General features: G+C 39.4%; 1 protein-coding gene across 2 annotated transcripts in view; it reads left to right on the top strand.

Annotated features, from left to right (window-relative positions):
• Positions 1-25,192, top strand: part of TGFBR1 (transforming growth factor, beta receptor 1) — a 51,407-nt gene that overhangs the window by 1,509 nt on the left and 24,706 nt on the right. The window contains exons 1-2 of one of the 2 annotated variants that reach the window (XM_011939493.1): positions 23,429-23,509; positions 24,348-24,593. In XM_011939493.1, coding sequence (XP_011794883.1) covers positions 24,458-24,593 — 136 coding nt within the window. In that variant the 5' untranslated portion in view covers positions 23,429-23,509; positions 24,348-24,457. Of the gene's footprint in view, positions 1-23,428; positions 23,510-24,347; positions 24,594-25,192 lie in introns of those variants that run through there. The other variant, XM_011939494.1, reaches the window with a different exon arrangement.

Here is a 25,192-nt window from a genome sequence, read left to right on the forward strand (position 1 = left end):
GTCCCGCTGCCCGAGGCCGCCCTGCTCGGGACTCCCCGGGGAGGTGGAGTCGGGCGGAGTCGTCCGAGGTCCGGGGCTGCCCTCTGGGGTGTGAGTGGGCGAGGGCCAGGGGCAGAGAGTGCGAGGCCGGCGGGTACTGGCATAGCGGTGGCTGCCCGCCGCCGCCCCCTCGGAACGGCGTGACCTTGTTCCGGGGACCCCCGCCCCAAGAGGGTCCGTGCCCAAGGCTGCCGGGCCCGGGGCGGGGTTTGAGGTTGGGGTGGAAGGCGGCTGCTGGGCGGGGTGTGAGCTCCGAGCAGCTAGGGCTTCGGCCGGTGGGAGTCAGAGGTGACGTGTGGTGAGACCCCCGGGTCTACAGGCCGCCGTAACTCCCGCCCGGCTCTATCCGACCCGACCCTGCTGGAAGGGGCTGCTCCTCCAGCCAGGGGGGCTTTGTGTGAGAAGAAGGAAACGCGGAGATGCGCGGAATGTTTCTTCTTTCGTGCGTCTGGGGAGTGTTGAAGTGAGTCCAGTAACCAGAAGGCTACGGATTGTTTTCGTAGTGGAAACTTGAACGTTTGCTCGTTCTGCGGGGTTTGGAAATTTTGGGAATGACTGTGAATTGATTAAACGCTTTTTATTTCCTCGAAGGACCATCACTCGCGATATTCCTTTTCTTAAGTGACAGTTAATCGTTTGAATCAGACATCTGTGTAGCTGGTTTTCAAGGAAGAATGTTCGCTGAATTTTTCAAAATGTTCAATCAGGTTGGATTAGGTGGTTGGCATCCTCGAAGGGATGAGTGAAAAACTTTGTTAGCAGCTGAACTGAGACACTAGAAGCTAAAATACAGAGCCTCAGTGTTAGCAACTAAAATGCAGTGAAAGTACATTTCTGTTTCTGAAACTGGACACAAGATGTTGAAATTTTTTTTAAAAAATCAAGACTGACGATGACGATTATAATTAGTCCTAATAGCTACCGTCTATGTATTAGGCATTACTGCGATGTAAATGCATATAGTACACTATTGTATAAGTACATTATTTAATCACCACAACTAAACTTTCAGGAGTAGTGGCATTTGCCCCACTTTACAGATGTGAAAAGTGGGGTGCAGACACGTTAAGTACCCAATAACTAAGTGCTAAAGTTAGGATTTTCACTCAGATCTCAGTTTACAAAACCTGTATATCTTATATATTAATATATATACATCATACTATCTGGCGTAACCCATTTTTCTTCTTCAGTCGTCTGATGAGCAATTGTTCTTTATTATTCACTTTGGATTCTGTCCTCATGATTTGAATATCAGATAGGCTTCATTCCGAGTCTTAGCACATTCCTGAGTCCCTTCACGTGGGCCTCCTGCATTAGAGGAAGCAATGGATTTTTGATATTGGCCTAGGGAGGAAGGCAAGATAACTGTGTGGAGATTTGGGAGAATCAGTATAGTTAGGCATGAAACACAGGTAACATTTCCACACCGCTATTAACTTGAATAGCACAGTGCATTCTTTTCCACCAAAAGTAGCATAAGAAGCGTTCATGTATTCAAGTAACAGTAGTGGACTTAGTTGAATATACAGAACATTGCTCAGTCCATGTCCTGGAGAAGTTTACAGTCTCCTTGGCATGCACACAATACAAAGCTGTCCAGGTGCTTATTACTCTACGCCCAGGCTGCCTCAGCTTGTCTGCCTTCCTTGTTGGTTATGATGATGCCTCAGTCCACCCTTAAAAGACATTCTGAAAAAGGTCAAATGCTTTTTTTCCCCTCTGTAATTTGGCTTCTCTTTTAAAGACTTGCACTTTTTTAATGTTCTGAGTATGTTTTATTGTCGTCTGCCCAACTTCTCTCTCCAACATTGATTTCTCTAGGGAAATTGATTCCTTGTCCCTAGTACACAGTTTAATACCACTATGTCTGTATTTATATCCCATCTGAGAATGCTGTTTGCTTCCTTTCTGCCATTTCATAACTTTTTTTCTTTGAAAACATGCCCCCAATCCAACTCTTCTTTCTATGAATGCCTCTTGAATGTCTCCTCCTTTCTTGGTATGCAACCTTCAGCTTAATCCTGCCTGTTATCCTCCAAATCTAGTTGCTTTCCCATGTTTCTGTCATCTAGGCTTTTCTATGGGCTAATGCCAAACTAATCTTCCTCAGCCATCCCCATGAAGGTTTATAAGATTTCCCATTTGTATTCAGCAGTTAGTACCACACTTGAGCAGCTGATTGGGGCCATCTCTGAGTGTCCTACCAGGGATCTCATTTCTCATGACTGCAGACCTTCAAGCAATTTCTCTTTCTCACTGACTCCTGACTGTTCAGCCTTTTCACTACACGTTTAGTTTTGCCACTGTTGTGGGAGTGTGAGTAGTTCTCAGCCCTGTCTTCCTGTGCTGGTTTAGTTCTTGAATTCTTTGTCTTCCAGAACTCTGCAACACTTAACAGTTTGTTTTGTCCGTTTCTACTGCCTGTGCTGCTACTTAACAATACTTGAATGTGTTATAGGTACCCAGAGGACAAGATTCATGCCATTTCTTTCTTTTATGGCCTCAGAACTTAGCACTGTGTTTTATATTCTATTCCACATAAATGCTTGTTGATTTCTATTTGAGCATTCCTTTAGTATTTATACTGTTTTATGTAAGTCCGGTTTATGCAGTATTAACTTATAATTCCGTATAAATAATCAGGAAAAGTTGTATGGTGTGTTGAAAGCAATTGGTTATTAGTCCCACCTTCACCAGCAGTTATGCAGAAAATAGGGCCAATACCTACTTTTGCCTAATTCATGAGATTGTGAGGATCACATGAGAAAGTGGTATTTGAGTTTGAGGTGGCTATTCTGTGTTGTTACTAATGAGCAGGACTGATGTTCAAGTAGTTCCCACTGGGTCATGTGTGTTTTGGTTAAACATCCTTTCTTATTGGTTGGTACCCTTGTAGTGCCAGTTGTTAAATATTTTTAATATAATTCTTGTAGGGAGGCATTAGTATTCAAAAAGGGAAATAATTAGTGTAGGCTGGAATGAATGGGGGAAGCTTCCTGGACACTTTAGAACTTAAACTGACTTTGAAGGGTGGGTAGAATTCAGAGGGGGATTTGATGAGTGTGAAAGTTCTCTTAAAGTTGTGTCTCCAACTGTCCTGGGGTCTACTCCAAGGGAGGAAACAAGGCTTTTACTGACTGGCAAGTTACTCTTCCGAGTTGGGTTCCTTATTCTGTACTGCGGAATTTGGATGTATTAACTTCTATCATTTTTTCCCCAATCCATAGCTGGAAACAAAACAAAAGTAATCAAAGTGGAATGAGTGAGGGAGAATAACATTATGGGATGGCCAGTAGGGCTAGGCAGTCAAATGTTGGAAGTCCTAAGTATATTATCACTTCAATTTACAGATTAAAAAACGACTCAGGTGAATTTGTTAGGGTGACACAGGGGCAGAACAGAGAAGGAACTTTGATTTTCTGATTCCACATCTCGTGCCCTGTATGGTGTTTTAAAATGTGAAGGACTTGGAGGTGGGGGTGGGACAGGGTTGGGGTAGGTGTTGGCATCCATGAAGGGATGAGTGACTTAGTTAAGTGAAGTAGGCCTTGAACTTCACAGAATTTATGAAAAGTGAATTCTAAAGGTAGAGGAGAGGGGGAATGATTAAAGCCTTAAAGTCCTCAAGGGAAAGGTCAGTATTTTTTTTTTTTTAATTGCTATAAAAGGACCTGGTATAATACTTACTGATTGAGAAAAGTAGGCCTATAGTAGTTTGGAAGATGGTCTTGAGTAAGTACGGTTAATTGAATTGGGGTGTAATTAAAAGGCCTTGGTTTAGAATATTAGATGATCCGCTTTGTTGTTGAAATTAAGAGAGGAATTGACATAAAAATAATCAAGAGGAAGATAAATCTTGTTCCTGTGAGGAAGGCCGCTCATGTGAGGAAGACCTCTGTTGAAAGGTTCTCGGCCTTAGTTGAACAGTTACAGGGATTCATCACCATTCTTGTAGTGTCATTTTATTGCACCAAATATGTTCATGTGTAATAAGTGGAATTTTGAAAATGCTGTTGTCCTATGGATGGCCCTTCTAATGTGAGAACGTGTCTCTTCAAACCACAGAGCCCCTTGCAAATGTCGACAAACCTCTTGCATTTTGCAGTTCTTCCTTGATCATGGCTTACGTAACACAGAGTTCTCTGAACAGATGGACTGTGGTTTGATATCATGTGATTGGGTCACATCTTTGCTTCCTGCTTCTGGAATTGAGGGCAGATGCTGCTGGCATGTTTCTCAGGGATTTTTTTATGCTTTGTCCCATAGAACTAGCTTGAGGAAATTTTTGGAGTCTTCTCAAAATGTATGGTTTGTTTTGGCCCAGCCTAACTGCAATACTTAAGATAACATTTAGTGCCATTCTTAACTGAATTTTCTCAATGTCAAATCCAGGCAGTCTCCATAATTGTTTGCTGCTCTGAATTAGATCCAATTTTATGTGTTTTGTTTGCTTTCCAGGTAAGTTTCTTGTGGCTACCCTTCTTCATGAAAAAAATTGGTTGGTAGACTTGTAATTATTCATCTCAGACATCACTTTCTTAAATACTAGTGGACAGAGTCCAGTTGGTTTTATGGCCCAATTTTATAGATCAGATCAAGTCTTTTGTAAAGCTGCTCCCTCAAAGAATGATTTCTAATCTAACTTTAAAAAAAAAAATTGATTTGCAGAGTATACACACAGGTTGCTTTGAAATTTCTTGAAGGGTTACAAGAATGTGCTATGTATTCTACCCATCTCGTCTCGTTTAATTCTCTCTTCTCTCTTTTTTTTTCTTTGACCATGGCTAATATGCCATCATTTAATTCTCATAACCAAATTTGAATGGTAGTTGTATAGAGTATCAAAACTTATTTATTTGCTGGTTAATTTCCAAACTCTTAAGTCCATTTGTTCCCAGATACAGGTGACCAGTGCTCAGAAGATAACTGTAGGTATTGATAACATTGGCTCTACCCCAAGATTCTTTTCAGCTCTCTTAAACATTATCCAGAGGTGTTGTATTTTGTTTTTCATCCTCTAATCATAAATACACATATAAAAGGAAGACACTGCTTTGAGTGGCACAGATGTAGACTAACAATAGTTCAACCACTGAGACTCAAATGATTTTGTATTACCATAAACCCCATCTGCCTGGGTAGGCAGAATTGACATAATTTTGCTCAGGTTGGAACCTAGTTCATGTCTATGAAAGAAGACCCTTTTTGTTTCCATTTTATGGACCAGGAAACTGAAGTTATGCTGTTAATGGAAGGTGGAGCCTGCATGTGAGCACTCCAGGGTGTGTGCTCTTTTCCTATGCAAATGCTCCTCTACTTAGGGGTCATGTACCTCCATGCTGCTTTCATATAGAGTAAATACATTGTTAGAGCCACTTCAGCAGGAAAGTTTCCTTTTTCTTTTTTGCAAACCATGAGAATTTGCTTCAGATTGTCTTGATTACAGTTTTACTATTTCTTTGCAACTGCAGGCTATTCAGATACTAACAGTCTTTCTTTAACATTATATTTTTAGATAATTTTAGTCCCCCTGACAAGTCCAGTGATAGTTGATTACTTACTATTTGTATTGATTTATACATATATTCATAGCAAATTCTTTTCCTCTAAAAATAACATAAGCACAGGATTTAAAATTTGTATTAGAGAAAACGAAAAAGCCATCACCAGCCATTATTAACATTTTGGCAAATCTCGCACCCATGCTTTTTTTTTTGAAGTATAAAAAACCATTCTTGGGTGGGGCATGGTGGCTCACACCTGTAATCCTAGCACTTCGGGAGGCTGATGCGGGTGAATCACAAGGTCAGGAGTTCAAGACCAGCCTGGCCAACATGATGAAACCCCATCTCTCACGCCTGTAATCCCAGCACTTTGGGAGGCCGAGGTGGGCGGATCACGAGGTCAGGAGATCGAGACCATCCTGGTTAACATGGTGAAACCCTGTCTCTACTAAAAAATACAAAAAATTAGCCGGGCATGGTGGTGGGCGCCTGTAGTCCCAGCTACTCGGGAGGCTGAGGCAGGAGAATGGCATGAACCCGGAGGCGGAGCTTGCAGTGAGCCAAGATCGCGCCACTGCACTCCAGCCTGGGTGACAGAGCAAGACTCCATCTCAAAATATAAAAAAACTGTCTCTACTAAAAATACAAAAAATTGGCTGGACGTAGTGGCATGCACCTGTAATCCCAGCTACATGGGAGGCTGAGGCAGGAGAATCATTTGAACCCGGGAGGCGGAGTTTTGCAGTGAGCTGAGATCGCGCCACTGCACTCCAGCCTGGGTGACAGAGTGAAACTCCATCTTAAAAAAACCAACAACAAACCATTCTTTAATCATTCTATTTCAGCAGTTTATGAAAGCTAATAAAAGTGTTTAAATTGACAAAGCTTGAATTTACAGAGGAAATAGCTCATCTATTCTTAGCAAATATTTAGTAGTGATCAACATGATGAGAAATATAGGAAAAGTGAGAGGCAGTCTTGCTTTTTAAAAAATTGATGCTGAGGAAATATGACTACAGACTCAGTACTAGCAACCACAGGGACTGCTTTACAGAGGAGGTAGGACTTGATTGTGGTGGAAAGGAGGCACCTCTTAGCTGGGAAAGATGGCGTGTGTGGAGAAAGAGCATTCTAAGTTTCAAGAATTCTAAGGGGAGAAATGGAAGTTCATGGTGTAAAGGTTGGGTGCAGAGAATTACGGGCCTTGAAAATCAGGTGAGTGTTTTAATGTGGGAAAAGAATGTTTAATTGTGCCACAGAGGGAATGGGTCAGGGTGGCTACCCAGGGAGATTTTGGAGTTGGTTTGATGGCACTGGGAACGGGGTGAAATGGTGACTGTATGACATTTGAAACAAATAAATCAGAGGAATTAGTAGTAGGGCCTGTGTGTGACTGTTCCCTTGCTTGTGTGCTCTTCCCTCACATACCTGCATGGCTTCCTCCCTCACCTCCTGCAAGTCTTTGCTCAGATGGCACCTTTTTCTTAGTGAGGCTTATCCTGCCACCTTTTAAAATGATGTCATCATCCTACAGTGCTTTCCTTCTCTGTAACAATACCTTCTAACATACTGTATTTACTTATCATATATACTTACTTGCTGTTTATTGTCTCTTTCCTATCATTCTAAACTTTGTGAAAGCGAATGTCTTCGTTTTGTTCACTAATGTATCTCAAGTGTATAGAAAGTGCCTGGTGCATCCTAGGCACTCAGTAAATATTTATTGAGTGGCAGCAGGTTTTAGCTGTAAACAGGTGGAGTACAGAAATGACTCCATGAAAGAAAAAAAGATGACTCCAAGCTTTTTAAGGCTGGATAATGCCTTTAACTTAATGAGTAATTTGGCATGAGGATTAAGGAGAGATGAATTCTGGTTTAAGCCTGTTGAGTTTGAGGTGAAGGTAGCCAAATAAAATTGCTCAGTAGTCAGCAAAGGTAAAAAATGGAATTGGAAATGGGAGAGAACCTTAAGCAAAGAAATGGCTACTAGCATCTAGCATTCACCTCATATTCTCTCTCTCTCTTTTTCTCTTTTGGGGGTGGGAGGATTCTAGTGTCCTAAAACGCTACCTTAAATGGAGTTTTTATTTAGTCCTAGCTTGTATCTGGAGTCCTGGTCTGTTTGCTGGGATATAATTCTCTCCTGTTTTGCAGGTTCACGCTTTCTGTTTTTCTCCCACCTCTCTTAGTAAAGATGTATATAATCAGAATTACTTGTGATCATCTGGTTGTATTGAAATTAACCTTCGGACAGTGCAGCTTTCTCTGTAGTAATGCGTTTGATCTCTTGCGGGTGTGGTTCTTGGCTGAGATAAAAGAGGAAGTTTCCTGCTTGCGGCCTAGGCCTCCGGTCATGGTTGCTGATGTTACAGGTGTCAGCTTTACTATCTCCTGGAGCTCCCTGATGGCTATCCTTTTAAATGCTTTTCCTGTTGTTTTTCCCAATGAACCAAACACTGGTGCAGTTGTATCCCTAGACCATCTCTCCTTTTCTGTTTGGATTGATCTAACTTAAGTTCTTCTTTCAGTTTTGAGGGCAGATTCAATTCATGTGACTTCGTTGTCAGAAATTTAATGAAATTTTTGTTTATAGGAGTAGTATATAAGCCCCAACATACCTGGCTGTAATTAGAGTCTAATCGGTGTATCTGTGACTCACTTTTCAAAAGAGGATACTTCCTAATTTACCTGATCGTTGTGAAGATAGTGTACAGTAGTATTTACACTTAGTACGAAGCCTGACACCAGTAGGTATTCAATAAAGGGGAATTATTATATATTTAAATAAGTGAAAGAATGTCTTCTGAAAGAAGAAATACATGTCTGTGTAATGAAGAACTAGAATTAATTGGTAGACTGAAAGGCAGAATTCAACTCAGTGTAAGGAATGACTATCTACTATAGCTGTCAAAATGGAACATTGTAGGGTAGTATGTTCCCTGTCACACTGGAACTATTCAGGCAGAGGCTAGATAACCTGTCTGAGAAATTGTAGAAGGAATTTCTTAGGTGGGAAGTTGGACTTGTTTATCTCTAAGCTCTGTTTCTCCTCTAGAATTCTGTATTTTTGGGCATAGTCCAAGCTTCCTTGCTTACCGATTTTAGCCAAATATAGTCTAAATATCCCTAGGATTCATGGCTTCAAGATGAGCAGTATCTTGTAACTCCTGTATTATATGAGAAAAGTTAGTTTATCCATTGATTGGCTTGTATTCTGGTCATTTTCCAAAAAAGGATTTTGGAAGTTTGAAATAATACCAAATTCAGTAAGACCAAATCTGACCACAAAAGATAAGAATCAGTAAGTTAAAAAGGCAAAGAGAAAGATAACAATAGGCCGGGCGGGGTGGCTCAAGCCTGTAATCCCAGAATTTTGGGAGGCCGAGACGGGCGGATCACGAGGTCAGGAGGTCGAGACCATCCTGGCTAACATGGTAAAACCCCGTCTCTACTAAAAACTACAAAAAACTAGCCGGGCGAGGTGGTGGCGCCTGTAGTCCCAGCTACCCGGGAGGCTGAGGCAGGAGAATGGCGTGAACCCGGGAGGCGGAGCTTGCAGTGAGCTGAGATCCGGCCACTGCACTCCAGTCCGGGCGACAGAGCGAGACTCCGTCTCAAAAAAAAAAAAAAAAAAGATAACAATTATCTGTAAGTTTAGCTGAGGAAAGCTTTAGAAGTTGAACACAGTACTTTCTTAGCTCTGAGTTTTCTGGTAACCAAAGCAAGTAAGGAAGACTGATAATTCTGATAATTTGCGTAGATCTCATTGCCTATCGAGAATTCATGAGGAAGCTGCCACCTTCCTTAATAAAGTGGAACCCCAAACGCCAAGATTATAATACAGGGAGAATCTCCAAGTGGTAAGAGGTTATTGCTGGATCTGGCAATAATCTGATTCTTGTTCTGAGGCTTCCCCTTTAACACGTATTCAGGATTCAATTTAGTGCTGCTGCCTCCATCCTTCTTCTCCAGTTTAAGTCCCTGATCCAAGTATGAACACATTAGTCTTTCCCTAATGCCAATGGAACAGCTGATGTAAGGCTAGGACATTTAAATCAAGCTTTGCTAAAAGCTGGAGGATAATGAATAGAGAGCAACATGAAACTATTCAGTCTGGCTTACAAAGACATTTTTCTCATGCCCTTATCTTTTGGTGTGTCTCCATTTGATACACTTCATCTGAGTACTGCCACCAAAGGCAGAGCCAGACATTTACCTTCAAACACGTGCAAGTCAGCAAGATCCAGAGTGTCTTTGCTTGGGTTTCTTGTTTGAAGAACTGCTTCATTTCTGAGTAATGGACGTTGGGAATTATTACTTTAGGAGAGACCACACTTATCTGGGAGTGTGGCCCTACTGTACTGGTCTCACAGTAATCCCAGTATTCATAGAAAAGATAGGCACGTACATTAGCATGAGGGCATTCTTTGGTTGGAAGCATTGTGATTTCATTGGGAAAAACGAGCTTGTCTCTGTTTTTGAGCAGAAGCTTTTATAGAAGTCTTTGTACATGGGCCATTGAGAAATAAAGTGAACAGTTTGGGTTTATCACTCTCCATAATTTGTAAGGATTCACTTTTCTTTTTTTCTGCAGTTGCAGAGCTACTTCAGGTCTGTTCCAGTGTTTCCTTGTTCTCACCACTGAGACTGAACCTCCTTATTTTTGTTCATTTGCTTCAGGAAAACCATTCCGTCTAGATTTCCTAGGTGTAAACCTCACTGATTACATAATAATGTATATTTATAGTTCTAGGACACCTTGTTCAGGCATCCTGTTACATTTCTACATTATACGATTCTTAAATATGCATTGAATTACAAATAGGTCCCCTGGGAAAAAGCAAAAACAAATGGTTTTTTCTGCGAGAAACTAGGACTAATACAGATATTTGGGAGCACTGAACATGGAGGATAGAGTTAAACTTGAAGAGAAATACAGAGATAGAAAAGCAGTAACTGCCCTTTCATTTGTATGCATGCACACGATATATGTATGGGTTTTTTAGTTTTTTGCTTGATGTATTCATTTCCAAATCAAACTATAATGTGCTCTAATTGGGTCTCTTTGTTCAGCACATGGTTGTTGATTTGAGTACTTTCTCCAATTGAAAAACTGACGTTTTAATTTTGTTATTCAATGTGCAATAGATTTAAATAAAAACACCCAAGACTGTGTATTGTAGATTTCCTTCAACAATAATAATATGTAATTATTTTATCAAAATAAACAAGTTAAAGTAGTTTTAGTTATTTTGTCTCATTTTACATTTGGGAAAAAAATTACAAACCAGGGGCCAGAGTCTGGTCATATTTGTCTGTGAGGGAAGACAGTTTCTGATTGCCAGTCCCACCAGAGCACTGGCAGATTAACACAGCACCGTATATTACTTTCCTAGGAAGAGATGCTCTTTTTTTCTCCCTTTCCATTATTTTGCTTTCCTTCTTTCCATGGTACATTGTCCTTTTGTTTTCTTCCTTCTTATTTCGATGCATATAGAAACTTGAGCCTTTCTGCTCTCACATTCTCTTTCTCCCCATGATCATAATTGTTTCTTCCTCTTTATTCTTAAAAAAAAAATAATAAGGCCACATAAGTATTTTATCTAGATCTCATCTATCATCTAAGTTTTGTCAGATCTGGCCTGCTCTTGCCTTACCATGGGAGAAGGGAAAGGAGGGACGAGTTTTAAGGGATTTTAGGCATCAGGCAGAAGTCTTAAGGAAAACTGCAAGGACCACCAGGCTCAAAATTAGCTGTGCATTGCAAACAGATGGTGTGTCCCTGAGGAAATAGTGTAGTTGCCCTAAGCAATTGGGTGTTTCCATCTGATTTAGCTAGTCTCTGTAACTGGGAAAAAGGAAAGTCTCATGGAAGACATGAGTATAATCACCTGTGAACCATTCTAAATTATTGTCTAGAGCCTAGTAATTTTTGTCTTGTATATAGATTTCATAATTCTGCAAGATAGTTTTCTGTGTTGTATCTTCAGTTCTCCAAGGAAGAAATGACATCAAGACCCTTATGCCTCTGAGCCTGGCAGATCCTTATCTTTTAATAACCAACCCACCACTTTCTTCATTAGCGAAGATGCTATTGTATCAATGCTACCAGCAGTTGGAAACCCATATCCTAATGCCGAGCCTCGGCATGTAGATTTTGAGGTCTGAAAACTTTATTAGCTTGATTGCAGTACATCTCAAGCCTAAGTTTTCATATACATATAGTTTAGTCTCAAAGGGCAAATGTTCCCCTGAAAGAAGTTCAGTCAACACCAGATGCTTATATCTTTATGCCCCACGGGAGTCCAAAATTTAATGACTAGAAATATTATAAAAATACAAATATTATATAAATAATACAAAAGCTCTTTCATTTTGGCGGGCTCTTCTGTCCTTGCTTGGTTTAATTCAGCTGTGTTCTAGGAGACTGCAACCACAATTTAACTGCTTGCTTTGGCGTTTTGTTTGACAAGGGAGATGAACGTTTCAGATGAGACAGAGCCTTACTATGTCACCCAAGCTGGAGTGCGGTGGTGCAATCTCAGCTCACTGCAAACTCTGTCTCTTGGGTTCAAACAATTCTCCTATCTCAGCCTCATGTGTAGCTGGGATTACAGGCATCCGTCACCACGCCTGGCTAATTTTTTTTGTATTTTTAGTAGAGACGGGGTTTCACCGTGTTGGCCAGGCTGGTCTTGAGTTCTTGACCTTAGGTGATCCGCCTGCCTCAGCCTCCCAAAGTGCTGGGACTATTGATGTGAGCCACTGTGCCCAGCCTTCAATTTTTTTCTTTAAGGTTAAGTGCTTTTTGAATCCTGTTTGCTTACTCTTTCTGACCCAAATGTTTTAAAAATGTTTTCCTGTGTTTTCATTTAAAGGGTCTGTTTTACCTTTCGCATTGAGATGTGTAGTCCATCTGGAGTTGGTTATTTATTATGGTATGAGATTTTTATTTTTAAAATATGGATACCTAGTTGACTCAGAACCATTTATTGGTAATACCTTTTCCCCAGTGTACAATAGTATCACCTTCCTCATAAATCAAGAGGTTGTACATGTGAGGGTCTGTTTCTCTGGAATATCTGTTCTGTTTGCCTATTTGTCCTTGTGCCATTACCATACTGTCTTAATTATTATGATGTTATGAGTCTTGATATCTAGTAGTGTAAGTCTTCCAGAGATTACTTTGGTCATTCTTGGGATGTTGTTTTTCCATATAAATTTCAGAATCAACTTGTCAGTTCCCACTGAATAAAAACCCTGTGGGGATTCTGATTTGATTTTATTGAATCTACAGATCTTTATGGAATATTGACCTCTTTACAGTATTGAATCTTCCAGTTAGGAGCTTGTCATTTTTCTCCATTTATAAATACATTTTAAAATTTTATTTTATCTCCTTTGTAATTTCTATCAATGAGTAATATTTTTTAAGCTTTCTCTGCAGAGGTCTTACCTGTCTTTTGTTAGGTTTATTCCTAGTTTTTAGATTTTTAAAAAATGTTTTCTATTTGTTGCTGGTTTAAGAATGATTTTTAAATTAAATTTAATTTTTTTGGTATAGTGAGTAACCTTGTATTAGTGACCTTGCTAGATTTACTAATTGATTCTAATAGTTGATCTGTAGGTCACTTTTGGATTTTCCATGTACATAGTTGTCCTCAGCAAGTAATGATAGTTCTGTTTCTTTCTAGTCTATCTTCCTTTTGTTTATTTCTTATTACACTCAGACCTGTAATATAATGTTGAGAAGTAGTGATAGATATCCCTTTCTTATTTGTGATTTCAGGGGAAAACGAACAGTCATGCAACATTAAATGTAATGCCTGCTTTTATGCCTTTTCTTTAATCTGATTATTTCAGATTTTTTTTTTTAAATACTGCAGTTTACTGAGATTTGTAAAAATCATGAAGAGCTGTTGAATTTTATCAGTTTGCTAAGATTTTTAAAAATCATGAACAACTGTTGAATTTTATCAGTTTTTTTTTGGTTTTTGTTTACGTCACCTAAACTGCTAAACTCCCTTATTGTTTTCTTTTTTTTTTTTTGAGACGGGATCTCACTCTGTTGTCCACGCTGGAGTGCTGTAGCGTGATCATGACTCACTGCAGCCTCACACTGCTGGGACTCAAGTGATCCTCCTGCCCCAGCCTCCCAAGTAGCTGGGACTACAGGAACATGCCATCACGCCTGGCTCAAGTTTTTATTTTGGCTTTTTTTTTTTTTTTTTTTTGAGACCGAGTCTCACTGTCACACAGGCTGGAGTGCAGTGGCATGATCTCAGCTCACTGCAAGCTCTGCCTCCCGGGTTCACGCCATTCTCCCGCCTCAGCCTCCCTAGTAGCTGGGACTACAGGCGCCACCACCATGCCCGGCTAATTTTTTGTATTTTTACTAGAGATGGGTTTTCGCCGTGTTAGCCAGGATGGTCTGGATCTCCTGATCTCGTGATCCGCCCGCCTCCGTCTCCCAAAGTGCTCGGATTGCCGGCATGAACCGCCGCACCTGGCCGATTTTGGCATCTTTTGTACAGTGTTTTTGTATATCCTCTACCTAAAATGACTTTCCTTTCTTCACTAGCTTTCCTTAAGTCTTAGTTTAGGTGTCGTCTTTCAGAGAAATCTCCATTTTCTGTCCTCTGATCTGTGCACTTTGCATCACTGTTTATCAGTGGCGTGTTCTCTGCATTGTGAACTTGAGGGCAGGAATCTCATCCTGATTATCTCTGTCCTCGTAAAGATTTTTTTCTTTCTTGCTACACAGGTTACATTCACTGTCGTGTTCTGAGAAAAAGGTGTTCAGGTCCTGCTTTCTGCTTCTAAAATTACTAACTGCACAGGACCATCAGTTCATTTCTTCAACTGTGGCTCCAACAGATCTTTCGCTGTTTGCAGGTCCAGGTATTGCTCTCCTCTGCCCCGAGTCAGTGGCAGCTGGGAGTGGTTACCACAGTTATCTTACCACAGTTCCTTCTCTGCCACAGTTCTGTTTTGTATGTCATTCCCCTAGCCCAGGATGATCTGCCACTTTCATTTACGTTCATTATTACGCCTTATTATCTGTGCAGCCAAGCCAGTGTCTCCTACAGCCACTCGTGCTTTCCAAAGGGAAAGCTTGAATTTTTCATTTCGTCCTACGTGAGGGGTTGTGGGGAGTAGGGGTGGAAATCACCGTAGATTATCAAGTAATCCTTTTTTTCTTTGTGTACTTTTGGAGTAAATCTAGATTATGTTGATGTAACTATTAGGACATTTCTGTTTCTTCATCTCTAAAGGAGCTGGGATCTGGTATTTCTGTTCACATTCCTTCCAGCATGAACATTTTATGGCTAAGTAGATATTAACTTGTTTATTAGTTGGGGATGTTACATACATACATTAGATGTGTCCCTACACTGTTAATTTGGGTTGGAACTGAAAATATACTTTCTGTGTGTGCCTAATGCTACTACAGTGAAGCTCTTGAGCCAGGTCTGTTCAGTCATATTGTTGAAAAACTGTATGAATATTTATGAAGGAGAAAGAGACGATAGAGGTACTGTGAACATTCACTGTTTTATGTGCATATGGTTTGCATTGTGTTCTGTGTCAGTGTTGCCTCCCAGAGCTGTCTCAGTGTTAGCTCTGATTCTCTGTCTAGCATCTAGACCAGAGACTGGCATATAGTAGGAGCTCTAAAGAAATATTTGCTGAAAAAGTGCATAAAGTAATTTTTGAGCATTTTATTATGTGCTGGGCACTGTGCTAAGTATTCTGTGTATGCTGTTTCATTAACCCTCAAACCTTCTGAGATTGGTACTGTTAGCATGTTACGAATTTAGGAAGTAAGTTGAAGAAATTTAAGTTCAAATAAGTTAAGTGACTTCCTCAGGATTACTCAGTGCCTGACTGGCAAAGATAGGATTTTAACTTGTCTTTCTGTCTCTGAGTTCCATCAACTTAACTACCATATCCTTATAATACCTACCCACTAGTCAAATTAAAATCTAATAAGAAACTGTGAAAAGCATACTTAGATTGAGAGGAAATAAGAAATTCGGTTATTGTTTTAGCACTCACCATTAGACATAGAAGTTTCTCCATTTCTTTTCAGGGCCTGGGGTAAGGCAGTGCACACATCTGCTCTGTATATTAAAATATCCCCTCATCTCATTGAAGTGGAACAAAAACAAGGTTACTTGACAGGACTATAATTGTAATCACACTATACAGCTTTACTTCCTTCCCTTTAATAGTAGGACGATTTCCTTGTCCTTAAACATGCTTCTGAAATACCAGTTTTAATGGCTATACAGTTTTTCATTTATGATTGGATCAGGATTCATTCTGTCATTGTATTGTCATTCACATAGGTTGTTTTCAATCATAAAATACTGTAATGAACATCTACAAGTTTGGATTTTTGCTTTCACCTATTGTTTCCTCAGACAACTCTTAGTAGTACAGTAAATGGACTAAAAGATAAAGGCTGTGACTCTTTTCACATGTGTTGTTAAACTCCTCAAATCTGCAAACCAGATCTTTATGCTGTACTTGTGTGATTTATTTTGAATATAAGTGAAAGCCTTTGTATTAGTTGCCCTGTTAAATCCCATCTTGCCATTTGGGCAGCCTGTTTTTAGTGTGTTTTCTCTGATATCAGTTAACATTATATTGGCTAATTCCATTGAGACTAGGAGACTGGAAAATGAAGATAATGTGGAAAAGCAAGAGCTTGTGAATTTGGGAGTGCCCTATTCTTTTAAGATGTGATGTGGGTTAAATGATAAACAATACATCTTAAATTCTTTAAAAGTGGCAGAAGTAATTGGAATTTATCTGGAAAAAATCAGATGTTTATTCTGATGCCCTAAATTCATGGGTGAAATATTATCTGGACTAGAGGAAAATTTTGTGTACATTATATGGTGTTCTCTATTTTGACAAGCTTACTTTGATATTACTGCTGCAGGGTAGCCCCAGGAGGGTTGAATTGAGAACTGAGTATTTTGAGGAACAAAACCTAGGATAGTAGGCTGGAGGGAGTTGGAGGTCAGGGTTTTAGCCATGTATACAGAGATAAAGCAACATATTTAATAAAAAGAAGAGGAAAATCTGTATAGTGTGCTTTACTCCAGAGGTGGATGAGGGAGAAGAGAGGGCACATCTCCTTGAGAAGCGGGTGTGGTGTTGAGAATGGAGAAAAGGGATAAGGCAGATTACTCAGAGGAACTGGGGTAGAATAGGTTGGATGATAAAAGAGGCTGACATTAGTCCCTGAAAGGGTTTGTAAAAATAACTTCTAACTTTTGCTTTCATCTTTGCCAGCAGTGATGTGATCTGCTTTCAGCTGTAGTGAAACAAACTGAATAAAGCACATTGTGCATGTTAGGTCTTTTACTTGCCTGTTGGTACATGTTTGTAATATTTGGAAATACTCTCACTGTGAAGAAAAGTATAGTTGTGCTGTAGTGGGTAGAGTGAGGAACATGAGGGTCATCACCAGCAAAGTCAGAGTGATGAAAAAACTGGATTTTAAACTCTCTGCTTGACTTTGCATAGATAAGTAAGCCAAGCAGAGTGTTTCCTGGGTGTAGTTAAAATACAAGTTTGGAGCACAGGTAAAAGGCCAAGAGGCTTGGAGATGTAGACCTGAGATATGTACCAAAGGGCCAAATGCAAAGTTTGGGAACTGTAATGTCATATAAAAACTAATAAAGAAAGGGTGGCACTCTGTCTTATATCCTGAAACGTTTTGAAAAGAATATTGAATTTGACCAGAAGGGCATTGCTAGTGAATTTCAAAGAGAGATTTCAGTTGAACTCTGAATTGGAGGAAGATGGTGATGGAAGGCTGGAGAGGGCCAGTAACAAGAGTTGAAAAAGGAAAGAGTATTCAAACATATGCCTAAAAAGACTATAAGTAGGTTATATAGATGATGACACACTAAGCCTGGGAAGACAAGGTTTCTGTTGCTAATTTTTATTTCTTTAACAAGGATGATAGAAATGTCTGTTCCATATATTAATACTATACACAGCTGTTTACCTCTCAGCTTTTCTAGCAAGACATAGGGCTTGTGAATTAACCCTGGGTAGCCCTGGCACTAGATAGAAGTAATAGTGCTTCCATGTGTGACCTCGAGACGTACTGAAATGAGGCAACCAAGGAAATCCTTTATATTGGGCCTAAGAGCCAAGATCTCAACTTGAGATATGTTACCCCGAGAGTTGTTACCCTGATACTATAATACCGTGAATAATAACCCCAAGGGTTCTGTCGTCTCTTTTTCCTCATGTCACTTCCTTTGACGTCTAAATGTCACCATGCTAACATCTGCAAACTTTGAAAATTCTGATTTATTCTGCAATATTTGGAAATTTCATTGCTCGCAATTGTATTTCCTGGCATGGTTCTGCTATAATTTTCTGTGTACACAGTAGCTTTTCCTTTTAGTGCTGAATCATAGTGAAATCCTTGTTCAACTTAAGTTATAGTTGCGAGGGAGCTATCAAGACAAGTAATTACAGTGATGGTGAAATGAATACAGGTCAAACACCCCAATCTGAAATTCAAAACCTTTTGAGCACACCAACATGATGCCACAAGTGGAAAATTCTACACATAAGTACTTAACATGAACTTTGTTTCATGCTCAAAATTATTTCAAACATTATTTTAAATTACCTTTGGGCTATATAAAGCATATATGAAACATGAATGAATTTTATATTTAGACTTGGGTCCCATTCCCAAGATGTCTCATTATGTATATGCAAATATTCCAAAATCTGAAAAAAATCCTAAATCCGAAACACTTCTGGTCCTGAGCATTTTGCATGAGGGATACTCAATTTGTAATATTTTCTGTGTATAGCCAAGTTTGCACATGCATAGGTTACAACAACTCATCATGTCTTAACCTTTCAGTCTGGAGGCCGGAGTTTTCTTTTTACTTTGGTTGTAAATTGTATTCGGATTTTAGAAATGTAAAGCTTAGAGAAATGTGCATCTCAAAATTAAGAAAGCTGTGCCCTTTGTTAGAGATTGGGGGCAAAGTTGGACAGTGTAGTAGAAAGGTCCTAAACAGGGGATTTGGTTCTTATTTTTGCTATCAAGCAGAAGACTCAAAACTGTGGGAGGAGTCTAAACCATATCAGGTCCACCTGGGAGTCTTTAAAGTTTAGGGTTACTTAGCATGGGGATAGTGGTACAGCAAATAGTTGCATAGATTTTACTTGTGGGCTGGTGAGAATATAGTGAGGATTCACATCTACCTGTAATCTGGGTAGAATATTTGTATAAATCATTTTGGTTTTTTGGTTTTCTTTTTAAAATTTTTAAAATCGTTTTGGTTTTCTTAAGTTTTGGTTTCTTCATTAATAAAATGACAAAACTGAATTGCCTAGATGATATTCAAAGTTTCATGTGGTTCTGTTAGTCTGGGATTCTACAGTGGAATTTTGTCACTCCTTTTGGGAAGAAGTTTACCTTTGGTGGCTGTGAATAAAAACCACATGGGAACAATGCCATTTATCATATGGAATAATTGTGTGTTTATGTAATCGTTTATGTTAGTTTCCAAATGTGTTAATAATGTACAGTTATCTCATTTGATTAGCTCAATCAGGTGATGAAATAGGTCAGAAAGGTATTATGTTCATTTTCCTGATGAAATAAAACATGGTGGTTAGCATCTTGAACAATTTAAATTTGATTATCTTACTTGGTATGCCAGCCACCAAGGATGAAATCCTGCCACTGAGAAAGAAAACCCAGTGAGGAAAGCTTTCTCACCCTCATCTATCTAACAAATTGTATGTATTCTCCAAGTTCTGACTTGAATGCTGGTGCAGCTTTTCTTGATAATCTCTTCTACGACACCTGAGTAGAAACACTTTGCTCATTCTCCTCAGGACTCAGGATTTTAATGATCTGTTTAATGCCTTTCTCTTCCACCCTAGTGAACTACCCAAGTTCTAATACCTTGTCTTATTCATCTCTACACCTCATAGCCCACACTGTTCCTGGCATATAGAGATGCTTAGTGAATAATTGCAGAATCAAATGAAAGAGTCAAGGTGATGTGTTGCGGAGTGAGGAGAACTTGGGCTTTGGACTGGTGGAAGGAGATGTCATCGTATACATTTTTTAGATTGAAATTTTGCCCTGTATATGCATTTAAAAATTAAAAACCTAGTTGAATAAAAGGGGGGCGGGTGGGGAGCCAGGGGCCAAATCTATCAATAAAATAAATTTGAATTTTTTTTAAAAAATGGCAATTAAAACTCATATGTTCATGGAAAAAATTAAGTTCCTGTTTTAGTTTTTCCCTAAATGATTTTGCCGTATCACATAACAGCAGTCTTGTGGTCAATCAAGACTGTTTCCAAGTGATGAAGTGGAATTTTTTAATTCCCTGGAGAGAGAAATATTTACCTAGTTAAGCTTTGTGTTATCGTGATGTTTTTATTTGTCTAGTGACCTCTTCTTATTGAAAGACTAGTTAAGAGAAACCGTTTAGCACTGACTTTTTCAAATTTACCGTAATGTAATGACCTCTTTGAAAGGAGAAGTACAGAGTGTATTTTTCATAATGTTACTTAAATTCTGTAGACATGAAACTAGATATAAAACCCTTATGTTCTTGGCTCATATACCACTATAAACCAAATCTGCAAATTAAATACAAAGACAACTACAAAAAACAAAACAAAACAAAAACAAAATTCAAATGAATACATTTATTCCATGTGACAGATGATGTTTAGGTTTCGCAGTAGAAAAAAATAGCTTTAGGTCTAATTCCATTTTAAATCTGTTTCTGTATTTTAACTTCAGTGATAATAAAAGCTGTGAGTAGTGCCTCTTCTCATCAGTAATGTTACGCAGGAGGGTATTAATGACTTCAAGGCCTTGTTGTTAAGTTCGGGAGGAGACATCATACCTAACCAAAACACCTGCCAGCGAGCATTCCTCAAATACAGGCTTGTAAGTTTTACTGAGATGTCATCCATTTTGTTCATTGGAAGATAAGGTTAATATTTTGACATTATTGAAATCTTCATTACATGATTTTCTAAACCAGTTATTGCTGGAAATGAGAATGGAAAAACATGACATATCTACAATTATGTTTACTGTTAACAAATGTTTGCAAATTGTACTACACATATAGGACCCATATAACACTTGCATATAATAAAGTGCATATATGGTATTGGCTGTTAGGCTATTGGCTTTTGAATATGCATGCCATGCCTATATTGCCATGTGCTCGATTCAAATTCCCTTTATTTTTTACTCTTTCTTTTACAATGACTATGAAACTTATGCTGTGTGTAGTGTGCCGCAAGGACATTTGGCCTGAAGGGGATCTTCACACAACTGAAGCAGCAGCAGTAAAAGCCTAGTGCCAGTGTTGAGACAGTGGCTACTCATGATCTTGAATGTTTATTCTTGTTTTTAGATTATCTTTTGAAACGAAAATATTTTTTCAAAACTTGTACCCAACTTACACATCCTTTTCTCTCCCAGTATATTTGGGAAACATTATTTTAGCAAGTATTTTTCTGATCACTACCTAAGGAACCAGGATTCAGAGATGTGAAAAACAAAACAAGCTTGGCCCTTCCTAAGGCAATGAAAGACACTTTAACAGCAAGCTATAAATAGATTGATTTGCTCTGTTCTAAAGGTATGCAAAGAGCACTATGGAACATATCGAAAGGAGCTACCAATTATTGTGAAGGTAAGGGCGAGATTTAGAGCACATCATGGAAAAGGTCCTATTGAAATAGGGTCTTAAAGGATGAGTCAGATAAGAAGATAGGTTTAAACTAGACAGAGAGATGTTATATGTAAAGACCAAGGTCATGAAAGACATGATTATTGTAATGGTGAGAGGTGTGTGGCCCTAGATAGCATTTATCACGTGAGAAGTAAGTTGGAACCCCAAACTAAAAGTCTTGTTAGACTAGGTGTTTAGCCCTTATCTCATCAACATAGGTGAGCCACAGTGATCTGAGAACTGGGAGAATGTTCAGGGCAATATTTTTTTTATATAGTGGTTACCACATTGTATTACAGTGTTCTCCTTCACTTGTCATTGGAGCTCTTCAAGGGCTGCGAGCATTAGTTATTAATCTTTGTGTACTAAGCTTTTGGTAGAGTAACTGATGAAAGTAATGCTTAGAAAACATGGGTTGAATGACTTATCATGAGTAAAGAGGATTTAGGAGAGAATTATGACAATCTCCTATGGTGGTAGTTTTAATGCTCTGTGGGTCACAGACTCCTTTGTGAGTGATTTTGAAAGCTTTTCCTTGAAAATGTAAATACATATAACATTTGGCTTATAGTTTTATGGGATTCATGTACCTCTGAAGCTAGTCCATGAATTCCTGGTTCAGAATTCCTCCTTAGGAAATTATACCCAGACAGCCATCACCATCACACATTGTCATGAATAGTTACTATCTCTTTTAGCAGTCTTTAAATATATTACAAGGCTGGGTGCGGTGGCTCATGCATGTAATCCCAGCACTTTGGGAGGCTGAGGCGGGAGGATCATGAGGTCAAGAGATGGAGACCATCCTGGCTAACACGGTGAAAACCCGTCTCTACTGAAAAATTAGCCAGGCATGGTGATGGGCACCCGTCGTCCCAGCTACTAGGGAGGCTGAGGCAGGAGAATCGCATGAACCCGGGAGGAGGAGCTTGCAGTGAGCCGAGATTGTGCCATTGCACTCCAGCCTGGGTGAAAGAGCGAGACTCCGTCTCAAAGAAAAAAAATATATATATTACGATTGTGTCTCTTTCTTGTAATTTTCTTGAGTTTCTTTCATATTTAGGAAGCAAATAGCTGACCTGTCTATGAATAAAGAAAGCATTTTAAATGATTAAGGTAAAACTTTACTGGTCTGTAAAGATAATAGACAAGTATGTGAATTAAGCCGGCAACCAAGAAACAGCCACTTGAGGAAAACCTGACATTCCTGAATTTGAGTTTAGCAAGTGAGTTGGAAGTCTGCAGGGCCACGCTCAGACTGGATTTGCTAGAATGTCTCACAGACTCAGAAAAGCTGTTAGAGTCATGGTTATAGTTTATTACAGCAAAATCATACAGATTAACATCAGCAAAAGGAAAAGGCACCTGGGGTGAAGTCTAGGAGAATTCAGGCACAAGTTTCCAGGTGTCCCATTCCAGTGGCATAACATAGATGGCCTTAATTCAACAACAATACATGACAACATGCACGAAGTTGTCAACCAGGGAAGTTCACTTGAGCCTTGGTGTCCAGGGTTTTTACTGTTGGTCAGTCACTTAGGCTTGCAGCACCTGCATGACAGGCTTCAGCCCCTCAGACTTCTCCTACCCTGCCCCTAGAAGTAATAGGTGTTCACTGTAAATCACATTGTTAGAATAAGCTGTCTGACGGCATTGGTACCATGCGACCCAAGGCCTCAGGCATACAGAAATATTCTTATCAGGGAGAATATTCCAGAGGTTCAGAACTCATCTACCAAGAGCCAGCCAAGGCCAGTTTTGAAGACAAGTCTTGGGAATATGCAGGGTTTGAGCAACTCAGTCCTGCTGAGTTAACCCTTTCTTGTACAGCAAGTTAGCTGTTCAGGGAGTTAGCTCTGTCTATCCTGCCCCTATCTGCCTAGCCACTCCTTTTCTAGATACAGTGTACCTCCCTGCTCTCGTCATAGATGGCCATTCCATGTACTCAGACTTTTTTTCCCTTGCCAACAAGTAATTGGAATGTTTAGATTTAAGAACATGTCTGCTTTGCAGTTTCATGTGACCATGGTGAAATTATGCGCCAATTCTATCATTGTGATTCAACAAGTATTTTTTGAATGCTGCTGTGCATGAGGCATGGTGTTAGATGGCAGATTGACAGGAATGACTAATACAGGTATCTGGCCTCAAGGAGTTTACAGTTTCATAGGAGAAAGAAAAATAGCAATTCTGGTAAGCAGTGTGTGTTTTGGAGAGCACTTAACTTCATCAGAGAGCGTGGTTGAAGGTGTATCTGTGTGTATGAGAAGGTGTTGGTGATAATTAGAAGACTTCCCTCAAGAGGTCACTCCTGGGGTTGAGCCATAAAGATCAAGTAGATACAAGTGGGCATGAAGCTAGTGTTTTGCCGCCAGTCATTTCTGTAGTTAGGTTGCCTGTGTGGTTGGAGCATGTATGTATTGTTATGGGTGTAGTCTGCTTGGCTTCATTAAGAGAATGCCCCAGTCCTGGCCAGAATACACATGTCTTTTTTAGGGTTTGCACCAAGGGGAATAGGGAGTGTCTGGCTCCGTACAAATCTGTTTCCGTTACTCCATTACCCAGAAAGCCACTGAAATGGCATTAGCCTACAGTTAATGGGTGGTAGTGTTTTCATGCATTGCTTCTCAAAGGAGGAGTATGTGAATGTTTAGTTTGGGGCTGGTTAAAAACAAAACAAAAAAAAGTATAACCATTACAAATTTAAATGTACTTTGTTTCTAATGGGAAGGCAAATGCTTGCCTTGCTTTGATGAAATTGAACATAACAAAATTTTTCTATACTTGGAAGCAAAAAACTTCAGGAAAAAACCTGGATCCAAGTGTTACTACATTTCCTTGGGCTTCCACATGTGTGTGGTTCTTAATATAATTTGAAACTTCTAAGAGCAACGAAGAGTTTTTTTTTGAACAGTGCATAGAAGTTGTGTGATATAATAGGATCAAGAATGTATTATTAGAGTGAATATTGGATAATTTCAAACTGTTAACCTTGAGATTTTTTTCTAATAGAATCTTTCTCTTTTTCCAGCATTGCAGTGTTTCTGCCACCTCTGTACAAAAGACAATTTTACTTGTGTGACAGATGGGCTCTGCTTTGTCTCTGTCACAGAGACCACAGACAAAGTTATACACAACAGCATGTGTATAGCTGAAATTGACTTAATTCCTCGAGATAGGCCATTTGTTTGTGCACCCTCTTCAAAAACTGGGTCTGTGACTACAACATATTGCTGCAATCAGGACCATTGCAATAAAATAGAACTTCCAACTACTGGTAAGTTGTTCTATAAAATTTTTTTCCTAGATACTACAAGAAAAACTCTTCATACTCTGTGACTTTAGAACTGGAAGGGATCATAGAAGTTGTCTAATCCAACTCATTCCGTTTAGAGGCAAGAAGTGGCTTGTCCATTGTTACAGACTTATAAGAGTAGCCAAGATCCTGCCTCCTGGGTGTGTGTTGTTTAAGAAGGTTGTTCCAGGGTGGACTTCCTCTGAGGTCTGTTATACCTAAAAGGATAGATAAAAGCAAATTCTGACAAAGCCCACAACAACATCTTCAGATTGTCTTTACTTTGTTCTCAGAGTGAATTTCTTCTTCCTTATATAATGCTCCTATCTTTTAAAGCAATCAGCAGTCTTTTAATGAGTGGTAATTCAGAGCAGCACTAAGTAGTCTAGATGTTTTCATTTTGTAATTTCAGCTTGTTTTATGATCTTTTTGCATAAATTAATTATACATGATTTCTAGAATTTTGGTCCTTCACCTGTAGTTTACATTTAAAATTTCCCGGGGCTGGTGGCTCATGCCTATAATCCCAGCACTTTGGAAAGCCTAAGGTGGGCAGATCACTTGAGGCCAGAAGTTTGAGA

This window comes from Colobus angolensis, unplaced genomic scaffold, assembly GCF_000951035.1.
Source record: "Colobus angolensis palliatus isolate OR3802 unplaced genomic scaffold, Cang.pa_1.0 Scaffold181, whole genome shotgun sequence".
Taxonomy (NCBI): domain Eukaryota; kingdom Metazoa; phylum Chordata; class Mammalia; order Primates; family Cercopithecidae; genus Colobus; species Colobus angolensis.